Genomic DNA, 24,352 nt, shown 5'->3' with positions numbered 1-24,352 from the left:
TTCTTGCTGATTTTTAATTAATTTCTTATTTGCATTTCCTATGGTCCTTTACTCAGAGACTTTTTTTGTTTTTACACATTTATCTTTTGTTTATACTTCAAAGATCCATTCCAGCTTTGTATGGTACATTTGAATATTTTAATAAAGCATCTGAAATCTAACATGGGACTACAGTGAACCAATATTGCACTTGAACTACCAGTCTAAAGCCTTTCCCTTAAACTGAATGGGAAAGTTATTCCAAATCTTTCGACTGTAGTGTACATGAAGTTGGAGGTCGCAGACAAGACATGTTTTTAAAGAAAATGGTCAAAATTGAAGCGCTGAAGGCTGAGGCTTCTAATCTCACCAATCTTCAACCAAAGACCATTATTGACCTGAGACATAAGGAGATATATGTTCTGTTGGAACACATCTGTATGATACATTTTTCTGTCTCCTCTCATCAGCTCAATCAGATTGCTGAGGATCCTCTGAAGCGGCCGGTGGTTTACGTGAAGGGCAACGATGCTGTGAAGCTGATGAACATCGTCAACAAGCAGAAAGTGGCTCGCGCTCGGATTCAGCACAGACCCCCAAGGGTAAGAACTCAGTATAGCTGTGTGTGTGTGTGCGCGCGCGCGTGTGTGTGTGTGACAAATCCGAGGCACATGTGAGGAGTGTGGGTAAGAGGTGAACATGTTTGTGAGGCCCAGCACTACACGGCGCTGAGAAGTTTTAGATGTGAAGACAAATGAAAATTCCAGCTGTGAAATCTGACCCTTTCCCTTTCTTCTCTGCTCTCTGCTGCCCTGAGGCCGAGGACTTTTTCGCAGCCCTGCGAGAGATGAATATCAGCCATTCAAAGAGCTGTTTGTTTGCTTGGAATATTTGATAAGAGACTAACACACTTTGAGGTCAAATAACTTGACATAATGAAAGCCCAAGAGAAAGGGCTGATAAGAGAAGATTTTCTGACAAAGAATAAAAGAATCTGGCCTTTTTCAGCAGTTTGAGACAGACTCAGTGCTGTGGGCTTGTATTTGTACTTTGCATCCTGCTTTCAAGAAGAGTGTTAAAATCCTGTCTTTAACCATCCAGGGCTACAACCAATGATCACTTTTTTCAGATTAATCATTTAAGTAGTGAAGGAAATTTGCTTTTCAATGTCTTATTTTGCCTGATCAGTGGTTCAAAACCCAAACGATGTTGATTCTGACAGAAATGAACTGACTTGCATGAATAATCAGCCATGTGCCTATTCTAGACAGCACCAGCAAATTATGCATAAAGATCACATTTTTAATTTCATTTGCATAATGAGGAGAGAATGAGCAACATCCCTGAGTGCTCAGGTCTGCTGAGCAAAACTATGCTCAAATGCCTTGACCTGTCAGTAAATGCAGCTGTTTTCCGACAAAATCACCTCTTTAATGGCCCTTTTAACCAGCTGCATGTGAGTCTTTGTTATTTAACAAATTTGTTTTTCTCCTACCCTCCTTCTCCACAGCAGCCCACAGAATATTTTGACATGGGCATCTTCCTGGCTTTCTTTGTGGTCGTGTCGCTGGTTTGCCTCATTCTGCTCATCAAGATCAAACTCAAGCAAAGGAGAAGTCAGGTTAGTGTGAAGGACTGAGAAACTTAGAAGCATTAGTAATTATCCCAGCCTCATAGGACCAAACTTTTGCACAGCTCTTTGCACAAAACACACCCAAAACTGTTTTTCCAGTGTACATGACTTTGCTAGGAGCTGGAGGCTTTGAATCAGGCAACAGTAGTTCTGCTGCTGATTGATTCCTTTCATTTGTTGACAAAAAGCTCTCAGTGAAGGTTTACGTGGGGTGCACGAATCAGGATTAGCATTTAATTAACACTGATGAGAGGGTGGATGCCGGAGCTAAACACACAGATGACAGAGCAGAAAACCTGTAGCGGCACCCGTTTAGCCAAATGTAATCCTGCCAGTACACCTGTGTGGGTGTGTGTGTGTGTCACAGCTGTGGATGACTTGGCCATGGCTTCCTGTGGTGGTTAATTAAGAGAACAGCTCAAGCCAGGGGCATATTTGTCACACGTAACAGCGTTTTCCTTCCTGCAATGTGAAAAATTCATGAATTGCTTGTGGACTAAATACTAATACATTGTACAGCATTAACACTTTTGCTGTAATTAAGCTGTAAACAGTGGAAAAAATTTCATTTCAGAGCCGTCTCGGTTAAGTTGATCGCATTTTTGTGAAGGGTTCCTCAAGGTTTTGGCCACACCAGAATGACTTTCATGCCAGTGTTCATGGCTGTTTGCTGACCAGCGTATGCACATGTTTCCTGATAATTGTAGCCTAAAAAGGCTACAATTATCTGAGTTGTGAGGCAGCGTAAAAGAAGAAACACCCTTGGGAGACCCTAGTTTAGTTAAGCCTGAGCATAAATAACTCTTGCTTGTACACAAGTGACGCATCTGCAATTCAGGCAGTGACTACTATAAATCACAAAGGCGGATACACATGTGAGTCATTAGGTTTAGTCTTAATAAGCAGTTCTGAATGTGCCAATTTATGTCACCATTTTGTAATAACTAAAATTTTTAAGAGAACACGAAGCAAGAAAGAGATAAAACAACAAAGAATTAGAGCCAGAGAGAGTTGCTAATGCAACAGTCAGAAATTGCAAAATGATGTGCTGTGTCAAAGGGAAAGGTCTCAAATCATGACAATCCACACTGTCAGTTTAACATCAGCACAGAGGAACACAGTTCAAAAGTAAACAGTTGCCAACACTGATCTGCAGACATTTAAATGGGTGTTTCCTGAAAAACATCATCACTGATTTGACATCTGACAGTTTAGTCCCTTTAATGTCTCTTGTATTAGCATTAATTGTCTTTCATGTTCAGTTCTGAAGGGTTTTAAATGTTGCTTATTAAGCATGTCCCACCCCATCATCCCCACCACAGAGCTCAATGAACAGAATGGCCATCCAGGCTCTGGAGAAGATGGAGACACGAAAGTTCAAGGCCAAAGCAAAGGGCCAACGTGAGAGCAGCTGCGGCGCCTCAGACTCACTGAGCAGCAGCTCCACCTCTGACTGCGCCATCTGCCTGGAGAAGTACATAGATGGGGAGGTAAGAACAGATGAGAGCATAAAGAGTTTTTTGTCTTTATTGATACCTCAGCACTGTGACAAAGAAACCCTGGAAGACCGCTATACTTACCCATAATGAATCAATTAGTGATTTGGCAATTTTACAAGAAAAACTAAGGTTTTAAAAGATAATAATACAAAAATCCAAATGAAAAGCATCTTATAAAAAAGCAAAGTCCAGTTTCCATCCATACACTTTGTAATTGAACAATGTGTAATGAGGAGCCTAATTAGCAGCTTGTTTATTATCTTATTTTAATGCCTTTGACGGATATTTTTATCCAGAAGGCTGTATACAGTATTATGTATGTGGGAGCCAAACCTCTTACTCTGGCAGTGTTAGTATGGTCATCTACCCACTGAGCTTGTTTTCTTTCATTACGCGGTCTACACACATGAAACATAATGCATTTAGGTGGACAATAGAATGGAAGTTCCCCTGATGTGCTCGGGGACCACAGTCCTGCAATCTTCTGTGACGTTCTTTCCGGCGCCTCTTTAGATGTTTAGTTAAGTCTTTCAGAGCACCTGGAGAGATAACCGTACCCAGAGTGCACTGGGTTTTGATTATGCTTCCTGTTTTCCCAAGTGTGGCCTTCTTTAATCCTTTAAGGAGTCATTGTGAAAATATGTATCCTAATCTTGGATTTTGAGGGTTTACTGTAACAGCACTGCTCATCCTCATTCATGGACACTACCAGGTGCCTGGGGGGGACAGAGTTGATGTGTAGATTTTTTTTTTTGTGGTTATGTGTTTCTTTAGTAAGAAGGAGAAGAAAACACAACAAAGCATGGCGCCAGGATTGCACAGAGGAAGTGGCGATATAAAAGGCTGAATGGCATCAAAGTGGTTTTTGAGCAGTGAACCAAGCAACAAAAGCTTGGGTGGAAAAGAACCCAAAGATGAGTCACATTAAGCCACAGAGTAAAGTATTTATGGCAGTGAAAGAGCTCTCTTTTGTGTCTCGGAATTCCTCCATGCCAATTCTCCATATGTCTCCAACGTGTTGCATTCTTTGCATATCAGTCCTCAAGTGTACGCCTGTTTGTTTTGCTGTAGAAAGCGGTGAAATACAACAAAGTTGTATTTGTACTGTGGCGTATCTAGTAAAGAGTTTTGTTTGTTCTATGATGTAGTTGACAGGTTTGTGTAGCTCTGCTGCCACCTTCTGGCCACAAGTGAATTCAGCCCCAGAGAAAACCTGCTTAGACTGTCATATTTAGAACTTAAGCAGTAATTTTGGCAGTTGTTTTGTTGCCTTGAAGTTGTAAAAACGACTTTAGACCTTTATCTATTTGGATTCACCCAGTCTATTAATTCACCAACATAATGTGCAGCTACCTCTGGTATTTGCATTAGTTAGTGTCTGACTTGCTGGTGCACATCCTCAACTACTTATGCAAAAATATTACAGGATTTGATGCATTTAAAAATCTCCTCTAGGTGCTAAAAGCCTTAAAATTCACAAAATAAATTAAATACTAAATATCTTTAGTATTTAAAGTATATTGTATTACATGTATAATTATGTGCAGTCCACTGGGATGCCCCCCTCACCTCTGTGTGTGTCTATGCTGGACTGTTGCCATTCATTTAATTAAAACAAATGCGTGAGTGTGTGCCCTGCTTGTTTGGATATTACTTTATGTCTAGCTGCTGGAAGGAAACATGGACCTTTTTAATTCCTAGGGAGGAAGACATTTAGCACTCACATTACCTGTATTAATTAGAAAGACCAATATTTGATGTGACAATCAACTGACAAGGACAGGACATAATGTAATATTCTGACTAATGATCTTGTTCTAATATGTACTTTATTTGCATCCATTTGCACTTTGTAGCCAACAGTTGAGTTAAAATCGTGCTGTATTTCCCTGAACAGGAGCTGCGGGTTATTCCCTGTGCTCACAGATTTCATAAGAAGTGTGTGGACCCCTGGCTGCTCCAGCATCACACCTGTCCCCACTGTCGACACAACATCATTGGTGAGTTGGTGCACATGTGACATTTTGGCCTTGTTTAGATACAATGATATGTCAGCAACAAAATATTGTGATTTATTCCTTATTCAACATGGAATTGCAAAACATAATTTCTTGATTTCATGTTCAGATTTTTTTTTGTGTTTTGTCTTAAAACTTTGTCCTTACCCTCAAATAGTCCCTGCTCAGCCATTCCCTCTCTAATGGGCATTATTACATGAATTTCCATTTCTTATATGACCCAGTAGTTGTATTTATGCTTTCTCTATATGAGTGCAACAGCAAGTCCTATAATCTGTTGTATATATTTACCGTTTATCCCAAAAGTCAAACAGGGATTTCCATCTACCAAAGCCCAGGGCAGGGGGGAGGGATAAACCAGTTTAAAGTCCTATGTCTGTTAGTGCCACTCTGACAAGTAAAGCAAATGTGCTGGCAAGGTGGCACTGATGATTTCAACACCATACCTGGCTTTCTACTGGTTTTGGATTTTGTCAGGTTGTTACACAAAACTAAAACAAGCGAGAGCAAAAACCAGAGAGCAGTAGCACCATCACCAGTACCAGTACCAGTACCAGTAGGGACCATTTGTGTACAAAGTCTGAACATGAACTCAAGAAATTACACTCAAAGACCACCCTCTTGACTAAAGATATGGAATAAATTTGCAAACACACAAATAAAATGCTCCCAGGTACAATAAGAAAGTTGCTTTTTGTTTATGTGATTCTAACTGCCACTTTATTTGTTTACACAGAGCAAAAGAAGGGAAACCCTGGACCAGCGTGCATGGATCCTGGTAACCAAATGCACAGTCGTCAGCGAGTGGTGCTCCCAGTTCATTATCCTGGCAGAGTGCACCGAGCTGGCCAGGTGACTGCCTACCCAACCAGAACCAGTATGGATCCCCACGGCAATCCCATCACAGTGCTCACTGTAGACCAGCACCCAGATCCTCAAGTTATGTACCCACCCCAGTCAACTTCTGCTTTTCTCCGGAGCTACCACCCCACCCTCCACCTGGACCACTCGCTCAACCCCCACCACTGTGGATTAGAGCACCGTGGGCCCCCCGCCTATCCAGCACAGCCACATCATGCTGCTTTTAAACGACCTAAGTTTCATGGTCGCAACTTCTCACGTGCCGCCTGCTTTTCACAGTACGAGACTATGTACCAACACTATTATTTTCAGGGTTTGACTTTCCCTCAACAGCCTGAGGGTGGCCAAGGGCCTGCAGTGGCAGCGCAGCTTAGCGGAGGAGGAGGGACCCACAAGGGCCACCACAGCAGGGCCTTCCAGCAGGGGCTGCTATACCCCACAGTGGTACACATGGCACCTGCCTCCTCTTCAAGGATAGGTGATACTGGCAGCACTTCTGGCCTGAGCTGCTATCATGGCCACCGCTCAGTCTGTAGTGGTTACCTTGCAGACTGCCCCGGTAGTGACAGCAGCAGCAGCAGCTCAGGCCAGTGCCACTGTTCCTCCAGTGACTCCATGTTGGACTGTACTGAGGTCAGCAACCAGGGGGTGTATGGTAGCTGCTCTACCTTCCGCAGCTCGCTGAGCAGTGACTACGATCCTTTCATCTACCGGAGTAAGAGTCCATGTAGGGGATCTGTGGGGGAAGCAGGAGCTGCAGCTTGTACGGTTCCCACTGAGGACTCATCATCCCTTACTCCCTTAGGACATGACTGCCTCCAGCTCCCTCCTGGAGCTTCAGGATATAACTCGGGGGACCATCTTTCCAACTGCAGTTTGGAGCCCAACTACAGCAGTCGCTCATCACTGGAACCCAGAGATAACAACACTACCACTACCTCAGCCGGGGCTCCAGAGGCTACCAGAGCAGACAGAGGAAAAGGAGCACAGGAGGAGTCAGGGGAGCTTGGAGCTGCAGCCTGTAGCTGCTGCTTTGAGGTGCTTCCTCCCAGTGTTGAGTGCAAAGGGCAGGAATCGGACCAAGCTGGACCTCTAGCCTCAGGACGCTGTAACAGGGGGGTGGATTTTCCGAGCTCCACCACCAAGAACTATTTTGCTCCTGAGCACAAGTGCCCTTCCTCAGAGCAGGTGGGCTACGAGGGGCTGCCTTGCTGCTTCTACAAGGAAATGAAAGTCCACAGGGCCGCAGCAGGGCGCTACACTGAGGACTATGCTGTTAATGTGCAATATGCACATGCAGACTCGGAGGCTTGCTCTGGACAGGGCTGCTGTGAACTCAACCAGAGAATACCCATAATTCCTGAGGATACAGATTGTGAATTGGGCTCAGGGGTAGAGACCCAAAGTAGCTTGCTGCCCATCAGTGTCACAATGGAGGCAGAGGTGTGGACAGGGGAGCGACATGAGCCCAGGGAGGGGTACTTCACCTCAGGACCGTTTAGAGGTCAGCCATACCCTCAGGAGGAGGAGACTAGAGCTTTGTTCCACGCTCAGCTCTCTGCAAGTCCCGCCACGTTGGGATGCAGTGCGTCAACGAACGAGGGAGGTCTGGGTAGGTCTTGAGCCTACAGAGAAGGGAACCAGTCAGAAATATGTATTTGGTACCATATAGTCAGTCATCTAAACCCTCAGTTGCCTTGTTCTAACCTTACTCTCTGAGTGCTGAATGTTATAATCTTAGATTGTGTAGAGTTCTACTGAAATGGCCTCCTGTTTCTAGATAAATGGTTGTATTACGTTCATTCCTGTGGTCACAAATGTCTCAAACTGTGTTACCATAGCAGAGACAAAGTGAGACTACAAATATGAATGGAGGATTTTGAAACTAGAAGTAGGTTGGTACTGGCACCTGTTTGCCGACTGTCTGCTGCCACTAAGGTTTAGGGCCGTTCAGCGCAAAGTCATCTGTCAAGAAAAAGATATCTAGATTCCATCTTTTGACCAAGAGCGAGGAATTTGAGATTTTTCTTAAAGAAATATTCTTAATTCACAAACATCTGCATCTACACGTATACATCTAGTGTATGTGCGCACACTGACACTGCCTAAAAAGCTTCAACCATCAACTCAAATAAGTTGTCTGGACATAACTATACCAAAACATAAAGACAGGATTTTTTTTAAAATTTTTTTTTAACTTTTTTTAAGGGCAGGGAAATGGGTCTTTAAGTCTCTGTGACCCACAGATTTTCTCTGAGGAGAAGAAGCTATATTACAGAAAAATGCATAGAAATGTGAACACAAGGCTGACACTGGTCTCTATTCAATATAATGTGGAATTTGTTTTATGCATTGCATTTCTGTCCAGTAGTGGCCTACCTATATGAGATGTGCCAGAGCAACATGAAAGCCTTACGCTGGTAAGCTATCTGTAGCAATATCCAAAGACACTGCACCACTTTTGGTCGAAATCAGACCAAAGTGACCGTGTCTTGGGGTCAGTAGATTTCTTCAGAGGTAGAGTGTAGCACTCTACCTCTTATTTGGAAGCCCTTAAAATTGTATTTTTGCCGCCACTTACCCGTTTTCCTAAAGTTTCTAGCGTGTATCAAAAGGCCAAAGGAAAGTAGCTGTAAAAGACTCATTTCATAAGGGTTTCTTATTGTACTGTGACTTTTTTTAAATGATGCAGTTATACATACCACAGTGTATCAGTTTGAATTATATCATGCTGTACATAATACTCACGATATCATTGCTTGTCATTCATGCCTTTCTGTTTGTCCTGCAGACTGTTTTTATACTGTTTCTATGAAATATACACATTCTCTACACAGAGGAAAACCTGAAATAACCCTATTTATAAGTTAACCCAGTTCTGTAATCAAGTGAGAATCTAATCTTGCCTTTTGCATAGAGATATGTACCTACTGCAAATATAACATTTTGGGGTACTTGAGTCACTATTTAATTTTTGTTATTGTTTCTAGCACTTAAGATTAAAATGTGTACAAAATTAATATTTTTAAATTTTTTTAAAAATATAATTATTTTCTGTCATTACCATTACAAATGTTTAAAAAAGGCTAGAAATCAATCTGTGTATATTTCTGTACCTGTATAGCAAACACGTTTCATAAATGGAAATATGTTCTCTGAATATTTATTTACTAATATATTTATCTTTAAGCCATGTCTTATGTTCAGAGTGTATGAACGTCGAGTTATTTGGTTGCTTTTTATTTTGAGAAAAATCACTAACATGAGACTTTGTATATACATGGTAATTGCACACAAGACGATTAAATCTTCTCTGACCAAAAAACTGATTTTAAAACTTTAGTACTATACAGTTTTGTAATTAAAGTGTACAAAGATCTGTAAAATATACAGTTTTATTCAAGTAAGCCATGTTGTGGTGTCTTCCATTCCATTATTTGCATTCCAGATTGAAATTTAGAGTTATACTGAGATCAACCTCTGCGAGTTTTATAATTTGTTACAAAAATGCAGAGTTTACAAAAAATATTCAAATCTACCTGGACTCAAATCATCTGAACACAGGTGCCATTATTTCTTTGCCAATATTAGTACAGTCTCATAATGTCGCTGAACAGAAAAAAGTACTAAAATAAATAAATATGCCCACTGACCTCTGATTTTTCTGTCACTGTGCAGTAGCATCTGCAGAGAGGAGCTTTGGGGCTTCATCCTTTGCAATTCATATCCAAGAACTGTGCAAACACAAAAGCATGAAACAGTCTCTTCGCTGCTTCACTTTTTATGGACGGTTTTGGGACTGCGTCTCACAGCTTGAAACCGGAGTGAAGCGCCACCATGCCGCCAGTGAAGTTGGAGTACTGCACACAGCAGAATCCTGCATCCTCAATCATATGTCTGAACTCCTCCTGCAGAAAACAAACAGAAAAAGAAATGTCTTTTCAGTGCTGACTCTACAAAGACACAGCTGCAAATATTCAGCATCAAACATAGCTAATAAAAGAACAAATCAAATTAGCTTGATAAAAAATTATCGTAAGATCATACAGGAATTATTAAATTATTAGGTATTAAAACTATTAGTCAAGTCAATTATTTTTGATAATCAAGACATCGCTGAACTATTTAAAGTAAAAAGAAAAAAAACTCTTTCCAGTTTTTGTCTGTTAAGATTTACTACTTTTCTGTTATACAAACTGAATCTGCTGCCCAGAATTGGACAGTTGACACCTTTTTTAAGTTAATTAGAAACAATTCATAAAGTTCATCAAGTTAATAGATCAACCAAAAACTTGTACAGTCAATAGACAAAATGAAGAGAACATTGTAAATGTAATAAAAAGCCTACATGCACAGGAAAACTTTTCAGATTCAGAAAAAAAAAAAGACTCAAAACCAAGTGGAAAATGTAAAACAAGAGCTTTAGGTTTCAAACAAGAAAAAGTGAAAGGAGCAAAGAGAGAAGTGTGCAGAGTAGAGAGCATCACTTTTTCACCTGGTCTGGGAACTTGCGAATACTCTCCACCAGATACTGGTAAGACTTCCAGTCTCCAGCAATCACTTCTCCCAAAACTGGGATCATCTGGAAACTGTATGCGTCGTAAAGCCTGAAAAATGGGCACGGATAGAAGTCACCAGCAGAACTAAAAACTGTTTTCTCAGACCCAGACCCTGTTTTCAATCTCAAATACATCCCAAATCTTTCATACGAGTTCATAGACCTGCAGCTACAACTGTTTACAGTGTTGTCTCAGACCGAAATAAATGAGGAAAAACAAGATATGTTGAATTTAATTATTATTTTTCTTTACATGACTCTAAATTGTATATATGATTACAGCCCAAGTTGAAATATGTAGCATTTTTTAAATCTGTAAATCCACATGATAATTTTTAATCTGTTTGGCTTTACATCAATATCAAAACTAGAGGGCGCAAAAACACAGGGTGAAAAATATAGACCTGCATGTTTGAACAGTTTGTGAGAGCAAATGCGAAGCTGTTGGATCCTTTTGTGATTGACAACTTCTCCAGAAGTCCAAGGTGGCAGACAAATGAGTGTAGGCTTAATACTCTGTGCTTTATCTATATTACAGCAATGTTAATTATTTATTAGTGAAACAGTATTTCTTCTAAAAGTTTCTATGATATGTCGAATCAATAAGCAAACGATAATACTCCTCCGTGAACTGTTCAGTCGTGCAGGTTTACATTTTTCACCCTGTGTTTTTGCGCCCCCTAGGTTTGATATTGATGTAACGCCATATTTTGACAGCCTGACTGCAGCCCAGTCACATTTAATAGGTCATTTACTGGTTCTTGCCAGTTTATTAACTTCACAGTTTAATGCAAGAGCCCTCCAATAACTCTTAGTTTCACAAACACAGGATTTACTGCAGTAATGCATTTTATCTTTTTAGTTAGGTGTACCTAATAAACTGGCAACTATAACAGTGTAAATATCTTTAAACTAGGCCAGAGACATTTTTAAAATGACAGGGTTGATTCACACCAAACCATCCATGGTATATGAGAACTTCTCCTCACCTTGCCAACACAGGATTTGTCACTTTGCTGAACTCTAAACACATGAACCTGCCACCAGGCTTCAGGACCCGCAGAGCCTCCTCTAGTGCCTACAGGACAGGATACAATATATTAGACTGATCTATCAACATGAAATAATTCACAAACAACAACGTTCTTAATCACCAAGGTAATTTGTTACTTGATTTGGACATTCTGTCACAATCAGGGTAGGCTTGTAAGATGTTGAGCTTTATTTGTACTGACATCTAAACTAAGAAAAAGAAAAATATTAGTTGCAACTGTAAGAATAATGGGGCATGAAATGACCAAAACAAGTGTTACTGCGAATTTAACCAGAAGCAGCATGATATGTATTTTTTCCAAGAAATTCAAATTAAATGTTGCTCAAAGTTTTATTGTCAATTTCTTTTCTTTGCCTGCTTTTTAAGATTCACACATTTGAGTTTGGTAGGCGCCTTATTGTGTACACACAGCTCACCTGTCACCTGTTCCTCTGTTTGTAGCACAGGTATGGAGTTAGTCTTGTAATTAATGTAAAATGTAAAAAGTCTGATATTTTCCTTTGAAATGTATTGAAGTCAAAGTATCATGTAATAGAAAATGGAAATACTCAATTAAAGTACATATACCTCAAAATTGTACTTGAGTACAGTACTTGAGTAAATGTACTTAGTTACTTTTCTCCCTTATATTTTATCAGGAAGACCACAATAGCAAAGATGAGGCAGGTAATAACAAATACACATAATATAATAGTATAATTTATGCATAATGATTTGATCACTTACCTGATCTATATGAGTGACGTTGCGAATGCCAAAGGCGATGGTGTAAATGTCAAACTGGTTATCATCAAAGGGCAGCTCCTCTGCATCGCCCACCACCCACGACAGACCTGCTACACATCAGCACACAGAGGGACACACAGCTGGGATCTTTGTTTTCTCCTCAGTCTCTCTCTCCATGCACTTAGTCAATCAGGCAGCTGCAGCTAATCCAGAATGCTGCTGCCAGAGTCCTTACAAACATCAAGAAACTGGACCATATCACACCAGTTCTTAGATCACTACACTGGCTTCCCGTTAGTCAAAGGATAGATTTTAAAATTTTATTGCTAGTTTATAAAGCACTAAATGGTTGTGGACCAAAATATATCCAAGATATATTGGTTCCCTATGAGGTTTCCAGACCCCTCAGGTCATCTGGGACAGGTCTACTGTGTGTTCCCAGAACCAGAACCAAACAAAGTGAAGCAGCATTTAGTCACTACGCTCCTCACTTGTGGAACAAACTTCCTGAACACCTGAGGTCTGCTCAAACTGTCAGCTCATTCAAATCAGGACTGAAAACTCTGTTGTTTACTGCTGCCTTCGAATAATTGTTCATCCTTGTTTTCTTAATGTGCTTTTATGTTTTATTTTAATTTACTTTACTTGATTTAAATTTATTTTATGTTAAATGTCTTTATTTTTAAATGCTCTTTTCAATGCTTTTAATGCTTTTAATGTAATTGTATGCCTTGTAAAGCACTTTGAATTGCGTAGTGTATGAAAGGTGCTATACAAATAAATTTGCCTTTGCCTTACAGCTGTAAAACCAAACCTGAGACAGTTTTATACCAACTGTTGTTTCACAACCCTGCCACAGTTATTATTATGTACTATTATGTACTCTACATACACTCATTTTTTCAGTATCTGTGCTTCCATTCTGTGTTTTCAAGAATGTTTGGATATGAACATCTGCACAGATTTAATTTCCATTATTGCTTCAAATCACTGCAGTCAAAGTCAGACCCTGGACCCTGGGTTAATATAGTTCGCTACTTTCTTTTGGAACAACTCAGTCAAAATATTTGGCCTTCTCAAAGCGAGGACAAGTTCCTGCACAATAACATGAGTGGAGTACCAGAGAAACCTGATCTATGCACATGTAAACACACTCACTAAACCCTCTGAGTTGTACCAAAGCTCAGGAATCAAGTGTTTCAGAGTCTCAAGAGTCTAAAACTTACCAGTGCTGATGCCCATGCTGTCGGCCTTCTGCTTGCCTACTTTCAGCATCTCCTTGTTGATGTCACAGACCACAGCCCTGGATTCCTGCGGCTCGTCCTCGTTCTCTGTGGAGTCGCTGTTGGAAATGTCCTGCCAGGAGGACGTCTGCATGGAGCGTGCTGCACGCCGCTCCTGCTGAAAACGAACGTACTCCAAGAAACGGAAGGCGATGTCACCTGCAGGGGAGGAAGAAAACAGTGTGACACCAGTGGGGGTTTAGGGTTGATGTTTCCAAGAGGTGCACACAAACCGCTGTACCTGTTCCACCGGCCACGTCCAGGAGTCGTGCACCGGGCTGTGGGTGCATGGCGTGCAGCAGTGAATCCTTCCACAGCCGATGGATCCCCAGACTCATGGCGTCATTCATAACGTCATATTTCTGAGCCACATTCTCAAACACCTTATACACTGAAAAGGCAAAGATGAAGAAAGAAAGTCCGCATCTATGCAACTCTAATATTTACCACATCACTTGTGTACAGCTTCTGATTACAAAATACACCTTTTCCCGTTTTCTTTTCCTGTAGCCTCCATTCAAAAAAGTTGAAATTCATTTTCTCTTGTTGGCATATGAACACAGTATAGTGCAGGAAAATTACAACGAGCCACTTTAAATTTTAGGATAGAAAGAATACACCAAACAACACTATTTTTGGGCAATTTTCACTTAAACTACACATTGCAACCCGTAAAAAATCGCCTATAAAACTCGTTGAGGTTCCCATTACATGGATAAAATATCGGCCGAATTGTTTAACAAACCCTCTCGTTTCGTAAAATAGTTGAAACCTCGTCTGTCGAGGTGTGTGAGGGAACGGACTTTTAAATATCAACATTTGTAAATGGAGTTTGGTTTTCTCGCGTCACTCACCTCTGCTCGCCTTCTCCGACTCTGGCACCGTCTCGAAACCAAAGTGCGTGTTTCTGTCTTCGGCTGCATCGCTAAAACACCGACAAGACGACGGCCCCCAACAACAACCAAACCGAGAGGAGCCTCCGGTACCGGCGACGTTTATATTTCTGTGAGAAAGACGGATCACCCTCCGGACCAACAGTCTCATGGACGCGGACATGTTGACTGGATACACAAATTATACGTCAATCTGTCGTCATCTACAGGCGACGGTGAAGGGCAATTAAAAACATACAGCTATAATAAATAATTTTATTTTTTAATTTCCCATTAAAGACACTGACGCTGTATTTTAGAACTAACATAAAAAGATCCGCTTTCATTGATTTAAACTTACAGTGGCCTATACTGCCTTTTTAAAATGTGTTTGTCCAGTCCTTTATTATTCACTGATTCTCCAGAGTTGGGACAAAACATGTCCCACATAGAAAAGTCATCTTTATGATTCAAATCAAGAAATGTATAATGAAAAATATACATACAGAGTTTTAATTTAAAGATATTGTGTATGCCCATTTTTATTATACTCATGTATTTTTAGATTCAGTTTGTTAAAAATACATGTTCTTGTACCTGTCCCAGCCTTTTACATACACTTTTGACTGTGCTCTGCTTTAGATTGTACTTTAATAGTTCACAGCTTTTAAATGATATAATTATATATATATATATATATATATATATATATATATATATATATATATATATATATATATTTTTTTTTTCAAACCACAAATGCTTTAACTATACTAAACTATAAAACTATTTCAATCATGTCAAATTAATGAAAATCAAGTTCCAGAGTCTAGTTGGAATTCAAGAAAAATACCTCAGGTCTCTGAAAAATACACAATAATGCTACAAATTCTGATCAGTGTCCTTAATTCCATTGACTTGACCAGGATTCAGCGTCTTGTTTTGACACTTGGCCTCTTCAGAGAAAAGCTGTGAATCCTCACATTTGAGAAGGTGGAATCTTCAACATCCTTCATGGTTAATGACTTAAAATGAGATGATCTTGCAGAGTAAGGTGGATCAAAACAGACAAGTTCTTATGTGGCCACTAAACCTCTTTCTCAACTTTCTTTTTCAACTCTATAGAGGGACACCAGCTCCTCTTTTTTTTTTCTAACAGTACTTTTCTCCTAATCTACCTGACTTCCATAGCCCGAGTGCAGAAAGTGGCAGGTATTGTCTTCCATTCTTTTCACTTTCTCGTTCTTACAGTAACCAGACACTGCCACGTATTGTCCTTTGGTCGCCTTAATTACAGGTCGACTCGAGTTCAAAGGGATCTGCTTACATTGCTCTCTTTTCCCCAGCTCTGGGAAGGTTGATGCCAGGGCTTTTTCACAGGGACCCAAAGGATAAGGCTTTGTGTGTAGATCAATGTTACAGCTGCATAACGGCTATTGAGACAAAACATTTGGGGTCAACTGAATGGTGTGCAGAGGGCTGCAAAGATTTGATATGTGTGGTTGTATAGACGTTGAATTTAAAATAAAAAACCCTACAAAACCTTGGCTAACAATATGTATTTTTTGCAGCAGCTTCCCAAATTAAATCTTTCAAGCATTCAACATTTTAAGTAACATTTTTGTTTTTTTGGTGGGTTATTTATATTTTATCCTAGCAAGCAAGCAAAAAAAAACAAAAACAAAAAGGTATAGATCACCACAGAGATTTGATGTTACTGCATCATACCTCCAGTAGATGGAGTAAGTGTCATGTACATGTATTTCTGGTGTCTTTGGCAGCGGATGAATCAAATTCAGTTCTTTTCAGTAAGATTTACTACAATGTTATTCAACTTTTATATAAATGTTTTGAAAATGTGTCTCTGTGAGAACCATCAGAGGTAACAGGGATTTTTGAAAGCCTGCATGACCAAGACAGTTTCATTTTAATGTATTTGACAAATTGTGAGCCCTCAGTATTGCAAATGCACTTACATAAGAGCCTGTTTGGAATTTAGGTTTTTGTACTATTTTTCTTTTCTTCTTCTTGCACCAGTCTAGCCAACAAATAGTTAGCACATGCTGCTGCTGAGGAACAAAAACAGCCCATAACCAGTTTCAGTGTGAGCACCCCATGTTCACAGAGTCCATTTTCATCAGTCATCACTGCATGCATCACAAGTGCTCCAACTTATTACAAGCTCTTCCATGTTTGTTTTTTTTTCATGGTGTTCCAGTTGTAAAGCTGGACTCCTGCTGTTCCCTCTAAATGTACAGGTTGCATGCTTGACCTCATCCCAAAGGGAAACCAATGGGTTACACATGGCATTTCAAATCCTCCCTCCGTGTGTGTGCATCTACAAACAATCTGGGAGTCATTTCACATGTTTAATAAGTATTTAGTTACACAGAAAAAAAGCAGGAAGGGGGGTCCAGATGTCCCACTGTGCAAACACTGAAGCCTGAATCCATTTAAACCAAACAGATTTTAGAAAATCACACTACATGTTGATTTTCACACACAATGCAAAATATAAGGTTTCAAATGGAAAGACTGAATAGGATTAGCTTGATTTATGGCCCATTTGTTTCTCAACAACTCCGTTATGTAACATCATGCACAATAATACAATAAATGGCATTTTTTGAGAGGACAAAGGTAAACAAAAGAACAAGCACAACACAGGCTTAAGAAACATGCATACAGTGTTTATTTTGCAACCAGGACACATTAAATAAAACTACAAAGGTACTTCACTTATACAAAAGATAGATTATATCCCATTCACATACAAAATAACAATAATTTACTGTATAAATTAAAATTTACACTATTTTGCTATTTACAGTTTTATGAAAACAATGTTTTGGCCCCTCCAAATAATTTCCCAGAGGGCTTCTGGTCTCATGTTACAGGACATTCACATCAACTAGTTTTGGAAAAGACCGTTCAGAAGACAGAGGGAATTTTCCAATTGGCTGGCGAAGACAGAAAATTGGAATTAGCATAATTCACTAGGCTATCCAAACAAATATATCCTTGTTAGATTTAAACTGTCAGATTTTGTTAGCTTGTGTTCAATTTGAACGCACATTAATTTCCTAAATCTACGCTCTCTTTTCTCGCTCTCTCCATGCATGGTCTAGTCTGAACATCACATACCCAGGGGCATGTGCTCTTGCAATAATTATCATGAGTTCCAGTTGAGCAGAGAGGCAGAATATAGCACGGTCACATTTTTAAAAACTTCTGATTAGGAAAGAAAGCTTTTTCATCTGTTTATGGGCCTCAGATTCTCTTCTGACTTCAATATCACTATGATGGAACATTATGTCTAACGTATAAACGTTTGTCTCAAGTGCTCAGGTCGATGCACAAAGTATATTTTAGTTTTTTTTTTTTCTTTTTACTTAAATGAAAAACAGAAAGTGAACAGGTACTGTTTCATCTTGTAAGTAGAAGCAAATTTAAGTGCATTGTTGTTCCAACTTCTTTATGCATCCTGACAGTGAAGAGAAGGTTTCTGGGGTGAGCATCTGCAGAAACATTTAGTTCCACAGCAGCAGAAGTCAATTACTATGCCACTGGTGCACTAGTAGATTTTGACCTTTCACAAGTAGTTTAAATGTCACAGTGATGCACAGAAAACCATCACAGCTGCAAAACTGTGGTCAGCTTGTGCAGAGTACCACTGAGTTATGTTTCTGTTTTGGTATATTGTTTATGCTCAACCTTTTGGCCTGAAACCAAGGTGACAAGTAAAAGCTTCAGGGTCTGCAGCGTCCTGCAATTTTAGGCAATTTATCTGCTGTCTAAGAAGAGAAGAAAATGCATTCAACTTCTGAGCCAAGTAAGAGAAACAAGGTCTCTGAAATGCTTTGCTGAGACACAAAATGAAAGAGCAAACATAAATATCATAAATCCCACACTGAATTACATAATATACAACAATATTCATCCCCCATAATCAAAAGATTTTATGTGAACAATATGTTCAGTAAATGCTCAAGACTACACAAAAAAACACACAGAAATTAGAATCAAACATTTCGTTTAAAGTCTCGTCTGTTACTACATAAAGAGTTTTTTTCCAAAAGGATACATGTTCATTTTGGGGGAAAAAATCCTCTAAATGTCCATCATGTATCATCCAGTCTGGAGAGGTGTTGTGTTGAGTGTACTAAGATTTACTGCTTTCAGTGACTGGTGGCATCACTTTTTACTTTACATTTATATTTCAAATACTATTTTGGAATGAAACTCTTCACATCCCCACACATTTTAAGTGTAGACTCTTTTAAGGGACCCCAGTTCGCTTCGTGAAAGAAATAGATGTAAGGAATCTGAGACAAGGGAAGAGGAGATCCTTAAGGCACTTGAACGCCACCAAACCGGAAAGACTCCCACCCACAACCAAGCAGAAAAGGCCCTCCGAGCTTCCCGAGCCTCCTTAAATGGCAGCTTGTCTGCAAACTGTGCCACCCAGTACCCCCCTCAGTGAACAACTTCTCTCCACCCAAATCCACAGGAGCACTGACGAATGAGTGGGCGAGCGCGTTCTTTCTCTGATCTTTTCGTTTTCCAGTGAGTGATTCATGCTGTGATATCTACCTTCTGTGTGATGCTTCCCTCTCCCCAAAAAGCTGCTTGTCACGTAAAACACATCAAAAATCAAAACGACAAACAAATATGTAACTCTTTGGATGGGAGGAATCTGATTTTTGGCTGCATATGTTTATTGTCCAGATGAGCCAGTTAAATGAGTTCAAACTGTTAACTGTTAAAAGTGTTGCAGCATGTGTGTATGTGTGTGTATCAAAGACTCCGTTGCTGCATCTACTCCTTGATATTACTGTAGATTTGGTTGCCACTGTGAATCTGAAGCAACAGGAAGAGGTAACCCTGTACACTGAACACAGACAGTGCAGTTAGCTGCAATTCACACTCGGCTGTGTGGTGTTTCCACTGTTGAGCCTGCAGTTCGGGAGGGTTTTTTGGAGGTATGCTGATTGTTATGGACATCTGTGGGTGATGGAAACGGAGCTTCGCTGAACAGAAGAAGTTTCCTGCATTTTAAAAGTGCCCTTGTATCTTTGTCAGTACTGCAGAGCTTCCTTCGTCTAATTCTCCGCTCTCTAATTCTCCTGCCTGCCCCCCTTCTGTTAGCTGCTGAGAAGGACAAGAGAGCCCAGCCACTTCGCCCTACAGGCCATTTAGTAGCACTCACTCAGTCAGTTGTCATTAGCCACTCAGTCATTGGCTTGTTAGCATAGCGCCTCATATAGTTTCATTGTCTGAGGGCCTGGCATGTGACGGCCTTTGTGCAGAGTAGTTGTGGGTGGCGGTAGCATTTGGTTAAGGGTGGAGCGCAGCAGTGGCGCTAGTTGCCCACCAGGGGGCTGAGGTCACCGTGGTGGTTCTTTAGCTTCTTCTTGAAGAGGGAGATGGTGGAGGGCCGGTACAGGATGATCCAAGGCTCGGAGGATGCTGTGCTCTGGCTGCAGCTGTCCGAACCGCTCCCTGTTGGGATGTTCGGGGACCTGAGAGGGACACACACACATAGTAAAGACAGAGAAACAGTAGAGAAAGGGAGAAAATAATTGAGAATGAGAGAGGAGGAAATAAAACAATGGAAAGAGATAATGCAATTTTCAGAGGAAGTACACTGACTTCTAAATGTGCATTTCTAATGTTGTAATCATGTTGTGCTAAGTTATTATAAACACAAACTAGTGGCAATGACTTTTATGGGGTTCATTATCTTCCACTTAAACATACTTTATTTACACATTTTCCATCAGTTAAAGCTCTTCTTGTTGCAGCAGAGTATAAAAAGAAGATGATGTATAAATGTTGACTTCGGCTGCAGAAAAACAGATAAATGTGGTACTTGTAGAAAACAGTTAAACCCAAGCCATTCTTTTCATTGTGATTATTCCACACTGCCTCTGAATTCCCAGTCTGTGTAAGGCTGACAGGAATGCATGCAAGTCATCAAACACTTTCATCACCAGTGAGCTGAACATAACACAAACTGCGCTAATTTTCACTCACTGTCTTCTTTTACCACAAACTCTTATGGCATCAGAACAATTTGAATGACGCTACATAAAAAGTAACTGAAATCCTGTTTGTCCATATTTTCCAGCAGGCATGAATGAAACATAATCCATGAAACATAATCCACAGATGAATGAAATCTGATGCTTGGCTGATCGTGCACATCTCAAACATCCTCATACTTACTTGACGGTGATATGCAGCAGCAGCTTTGCCACCATAGCTATAACTGTCAGTATGAGGAGCGCGGCCAGAGCGTAGATGGTCCACACTACAGGGAGGAACCAACACAGTAACAAGACATCAGATGTTACATCATGGTAATGACAACAAACTGAAGCAGACTGAAAGGATTAGCAAGCAGAATTATTCAAGCACTGCTGGCACACCTGTTTGCAGCATTCAGCCAGAAAATTGTCTAGAAGTAGTGATGCATTATCAGTGCACATCTGTTCCTCTTTGGTTGAGAAATACATCAGATAGCCTTCTGAGACAGAGTTTGGAAAGAATAATATTTGAGGGAAGTGAAAAGAAGAGAATATGTCAGTCCACCCAGTTTAGCTTTGACAAGAGGCCTGATTGTGATCAGCATGGAGACCCAGAGTAACTTCGCTTATGAGTCACAGGCAGGAAAAAACAAGTGTGTCACACAGAATTACGTCTATGTATGATCACAGGAAGTCACTCTGGGCCAGCGCTTCCAGAAGCATCTCAACAAACTGAGATGATTTATATTTTCAGAGAAACCAGGTCATACTAAATGGGAGCTCTAGCCAAGAGACAGCCCCCCAACAACATCCCTGCAGAGGTAGAGAGAGGTGGAGTAGGTGCAGTGTACCATGGGTGTTGACATACTAGCATTGTGGCCGGTGGTCTCGCTGCGTCCAGCCCACTGACCTGGCATGTTGTGCTCCGGTTTACCGGGGCTGGACGTGATCACGTAGAGGATCTGGGAAGAGCGACCATTAGAGGTGCTGTTGGATCTTTCAGTGACAGCCAGCTGGGGCCCTGCTGTGCTGGAGACGTCTTCTCCTTCTTCTCCCCAATCATCTCCTTCTGGCTCTGTTGTTCTGGTGTCTTGGCTTCTCAGTGCTGAGGTAGGACAGTAGTAAGAACAGATTTAGATAAGTTATTAGAAGATTCAGTGTTGTTTCTTATGCTATCAAGGTGTACACACTGGATTAAATCAGAATCTAATGAACCTTAAGACCACCTGAACCATTTTAATACACAGAGGAGGATGCTAGCGACCAAAATGTTACACTATCAGGTCCTGAGATCTGATCTGGCTGTTTTGGTGCAAGACACATCAGCATTTCCAAACCACTACAGCTGCAACATTAAAAACAAATTGCATCAAATTCTTACAAAATTCTGTTGTTTGAATTTATAGCTGCAAATATTCCGCAATTAAAATGAATTAAAGAGAATGGCGGCAATCATCCTCGTCTTGCTGTTTCACAAATTAAAGAATAAGGTTAGTAATTTTCTATATTTCGATAATTTACACAGCTCCCATAGGAAGACTAAACCCAGTAATGAATGTCATGTGCTCACTGTAATGAATGTTTGTGCTCTAGACCTCCAATTATTGTGCAGAAATTATTGTGGAAAATGAAAAGACCTTTCTGTCTTCTTATTAATACCATTAATATTAAAATGTTAATGAAATGCAACTGTAGGCTTTTGCAGCTGTTTGGGAGAGAAGTAGCGAGTGGTGCATCCTGTGCTAGGTATAGAGAAGAGGAAACACTCTGCCATGTTGTTGTAATTTCTACAAGCTGCAGACATAGATCGCTTAACGCCCCTTTAATTATTCCCGTGGGTAAACGGGGCTGTTGCAGCAAGCACGCAGTAATAGGATACATCATGTTGATCACGATGCCGAAAGTATATACAGAAAAGTCACGAGTGAATATTTAACACTAACTGCATTTGTTAAGAAACACTGTAAAAAACATTCAAGCATGCTGTAAACATGTGGTGCTGAGAGATTTTCTATCCGCCGTGACATGATTCAAAAAGTGTTTGCAATAAATTCAGTTTGTTTTAACCTGCTTATAGCAGCAGATGGGCAGAGTTTGCTTCATAAAACAACAGTGCCAGAGAGTGTGGACTATTTCGGCTCATTTATATGTTCCCAAAGGAAAGCAATATCCTAAATAAGATCTACTCTGCCTTTCATTTACTTCTTCTAAACATAGATGTGAATCACTGTGTGATTTTGAGAATTTTCTTTCCCTACACAAAGTGTGGAATGCCTCGCACTGATATTTCTGTGTCATTTTACTCTTTCATTATTTGTCTTCCATCTATAGTTTGCACTAAGGTTTGGTGAAGAGAAACATCTCAGAAATCCTGTGCCTGAAACCATCTCACAAAGAATGGAGATATTCATGTCTCTTTGCACTTGTTCCTCAGCGGGTATGAAGCTGAAATAATCAAAATATCAGTGATCCAAATAGATCTAATTACAATTCTAAACTTGGAGGCATTTTTGTAAAACAGTAAAAGTAGCTCCTATGTCAGTCCTAACTTCAAGATGCCTGTTTTTATGTAGAGTAACTGTTTGCTAAATGCCTGTTTTGGTGATAAAACTATCTGAAAGTAGTTAGAGGCAGCCAAAGGACTCAAAGGAAATGAGTCAAAGCCAAAAAGTCATGTTCTGGGAAAAAACAAAGACATTAAACTCGTAAAAGCATGTTCTTATGGGACTACTACTTGACATCAAACCAAAACCTCTCAATAACAACACATCTGAGAGTTTACATGGTTATTACTTCGAAAAATAAATACGCATTTTGCAACAGTAATGAATCTGTCAGAAGTGGTCAATGTATCTATTAGAAGTTCTGACAGTTCCTCGGTAAATGTTGCTCGTACAAAGGTTTTAAGGGGAAACTGAAATCTGCAAGGTGCTGGTACAAAGCAAAAAGGTGCCATTTAGAAAGAGTGTACAAACATTTTTGAATATGAAAACCCACACGTCTTATGTACAGCTCGTATGTTATGCACTTTCAAATAGTGCTATATGTCTGTTACACTCTTCCCTGACTGTTTGGACAGTTCTTTTCACATAATAGCTCAACCTGACTCTGATGTTCCCACAACTTATCACATGTTCCCCATTTGTGAGCAAAATACCGTGCTCCAACCTCGGGCTCAGCGAAAACGCTCTGCCATCGTCATCTGCGAGCATTTATCCCTAAATTCCAGTTTCAAGTGTGCCGCCTGCCACCGAGGAGATATTAGGACGTGTTCAGTAGTTCTGCTCCTCAGCCTAAGTGTTGTCCATTCTCTTTAAGTGTCGCAGTTTCTCTCTGCACTCTAGCTGCTCTGTATTGTTCTCTCAATCTGTCTGTTAAAAAACCTATTATTTCAGGAGGTGACCTTTTCTCACAACATGCCTCGGATTCCATTGTTTGGTAAAATTATGCGACAAACAAAAGCAGGACGTACGGAGAAAGGATTGTATTTGTTCAGAGGTCAGAGGACTTTGACCTTCCAATACAGTTTATTGTAACGCCACCGGGAGAGAAAAATGACACAGGATTACAAATGGAGGCAGAGAGGGACGAGAGGGGACAAACTGGCTCCTACTGTAAGATTTGAGTTTGAATGTCACCTACACTGAATTGCATCAGGGCGTGCTTCACTCATGCCTTCAGAAATTAATATAGTAAATCATTTTCAGTGCGTTGAGACACATTGTGAAAGACCATAATAAGAAAACAACAAAGTCAAGACAGATTTTCATTTTCTGAATTAGTCTGGAGAGATAAAATAAATTGCTCAGGTCTTTAAGTTTCGATGAGCTATAGCTCTTT

The 24,352-nt window shown here is 40.3% G+C and overlaps 3 protein-coding genes across 7 annotated transcripts in view; 1 reads left to right on the top strand and 2 right to left on the bottom strand.

The window, feature by feature from the left end:
* znrf3 (zinc and ring finger 3) overlaps positions 1-9,397 on the top strand; it is a 57,549-nt gene extending 48,152 nt beyond the window's left edge. Inside the window, exons 4-8 of one of the 2 annotated variants that reach the window (XM_026321927.1) lie at positions 450-581; positions 1,493-1,600; positions 2,935-3,102; positions 5,009-5,111; positions 5,866-9,397. In XM_026321927.1, the coding sequence (XP_026177712.1) occupies positions 450-581; positions 1,493-1,600; positions 2,935-3,102; positions 5,009-5,111; positions 5,866-7,613 (2,259 nt within the window). In that variant the 3' untranslated portion in view covers positions 7,614-9,397. Of the gene's footprint in view, positions 1-449; positions 582-1,489; positions 1,601-2,934; positions 3,103-5,008; positions 5,112-5,865 lie in introns of both variants that reach the window. The other variant, XM_026321926.1, reaches the window with a different exon arrangement.
* On the bottom strand, positions 3,054-14,669 carry coq5 (coenzyme Q5, methyltransferase). Of its 3 annotated transcripts, none has more exons than XR_003296510.2 (8): positions 14,466-14,669; positions 13,853-14,002; positions 13,555-13,770; positions 12,329-12,438; positions 11,538-11,626; positions 10,486-10,597; positions 9,644-9,898; positions 3,054-3,078 (listed from the first exon to the last, which is right to left on the bottom strand). XR_003296510.2 is itself a non-coding variant. In XM_026321951.2 (7 exons), the coding sequence occupies exons 1-7, from the start codon at positions 14,665-14,667 to the stop codon at positions 9,797-9,799; spliced, it is 981 nt and encodes a 326-aa protein (XP_026177736.1). In that variant the 5' UTR covers positions 14,668-14,669; the 3' UTR covers positions 9,303-9,796. The 3 variants fall into 3 exon arrangements, 1 of the variants encoding a protein (XP_026177736.1); XR_003296509.2 differs by lacking the exon at positions 3,054-3,078 and adding an exon at positions 7,154-7,615; XM_026321951.2 differs by lacking the exon at positions 3,054-3,078 and having other exon boundaries at positions 9,303-9,898.
* A 2,483-nt stretch (positions 14,670-17,152) lies between these two features.
* The window catches only part of kremen1 (kringle containing transmembrane protein 1), a 50,461-nt gene continuing 43,261 nt past the window's right edge, over positions 17,153-24,352 (bottom strand). The window contains exons 7-9 of one of the 2 annotated variants that reach the window (XM_026321939.1): positions 21,381-21,617; positions 20,712-20,796; positions 17,153-20,005 (exon numbers count right to left, since the gene is read on the bottom strand). In XM_026321939.1, coding sequence (XP_026177724.1) covers positions 19,846-20,005; positions 20,712-20,796; positions 21,381-21,617 — 482 coding nt within the window. In that variant the 3' untranslated portion in view covers positions 17,153-19,845. The remainder of the gene's footprint in view (positions 20,006-20,711; positions 20,797-21,380; positions 21,618-24,352) is intronic. The other variant, XM_026321940.1, reaches the window with a different exon arrangement.

Source organism: Mastacembelus armatus, chromosome 9, assembly GCF_900324485.2.
Source record: "Mastacembelus armatus chromosome 9, fMasArm1.2, whole genome shotgun sequence".
NCBI classification, from domain to species: Eukaryota; Metazoa; Chordata; class Actinopteri; order Synbranchiformes; family Mastacembelidae; genus Mastacembelus; species Mastacembelus armatus.
The sequence above is the reverse complement of the archived record's forward strand: the minus strand, read 5'-3'. Positions and strand labels throughout refer to the sequence as shown.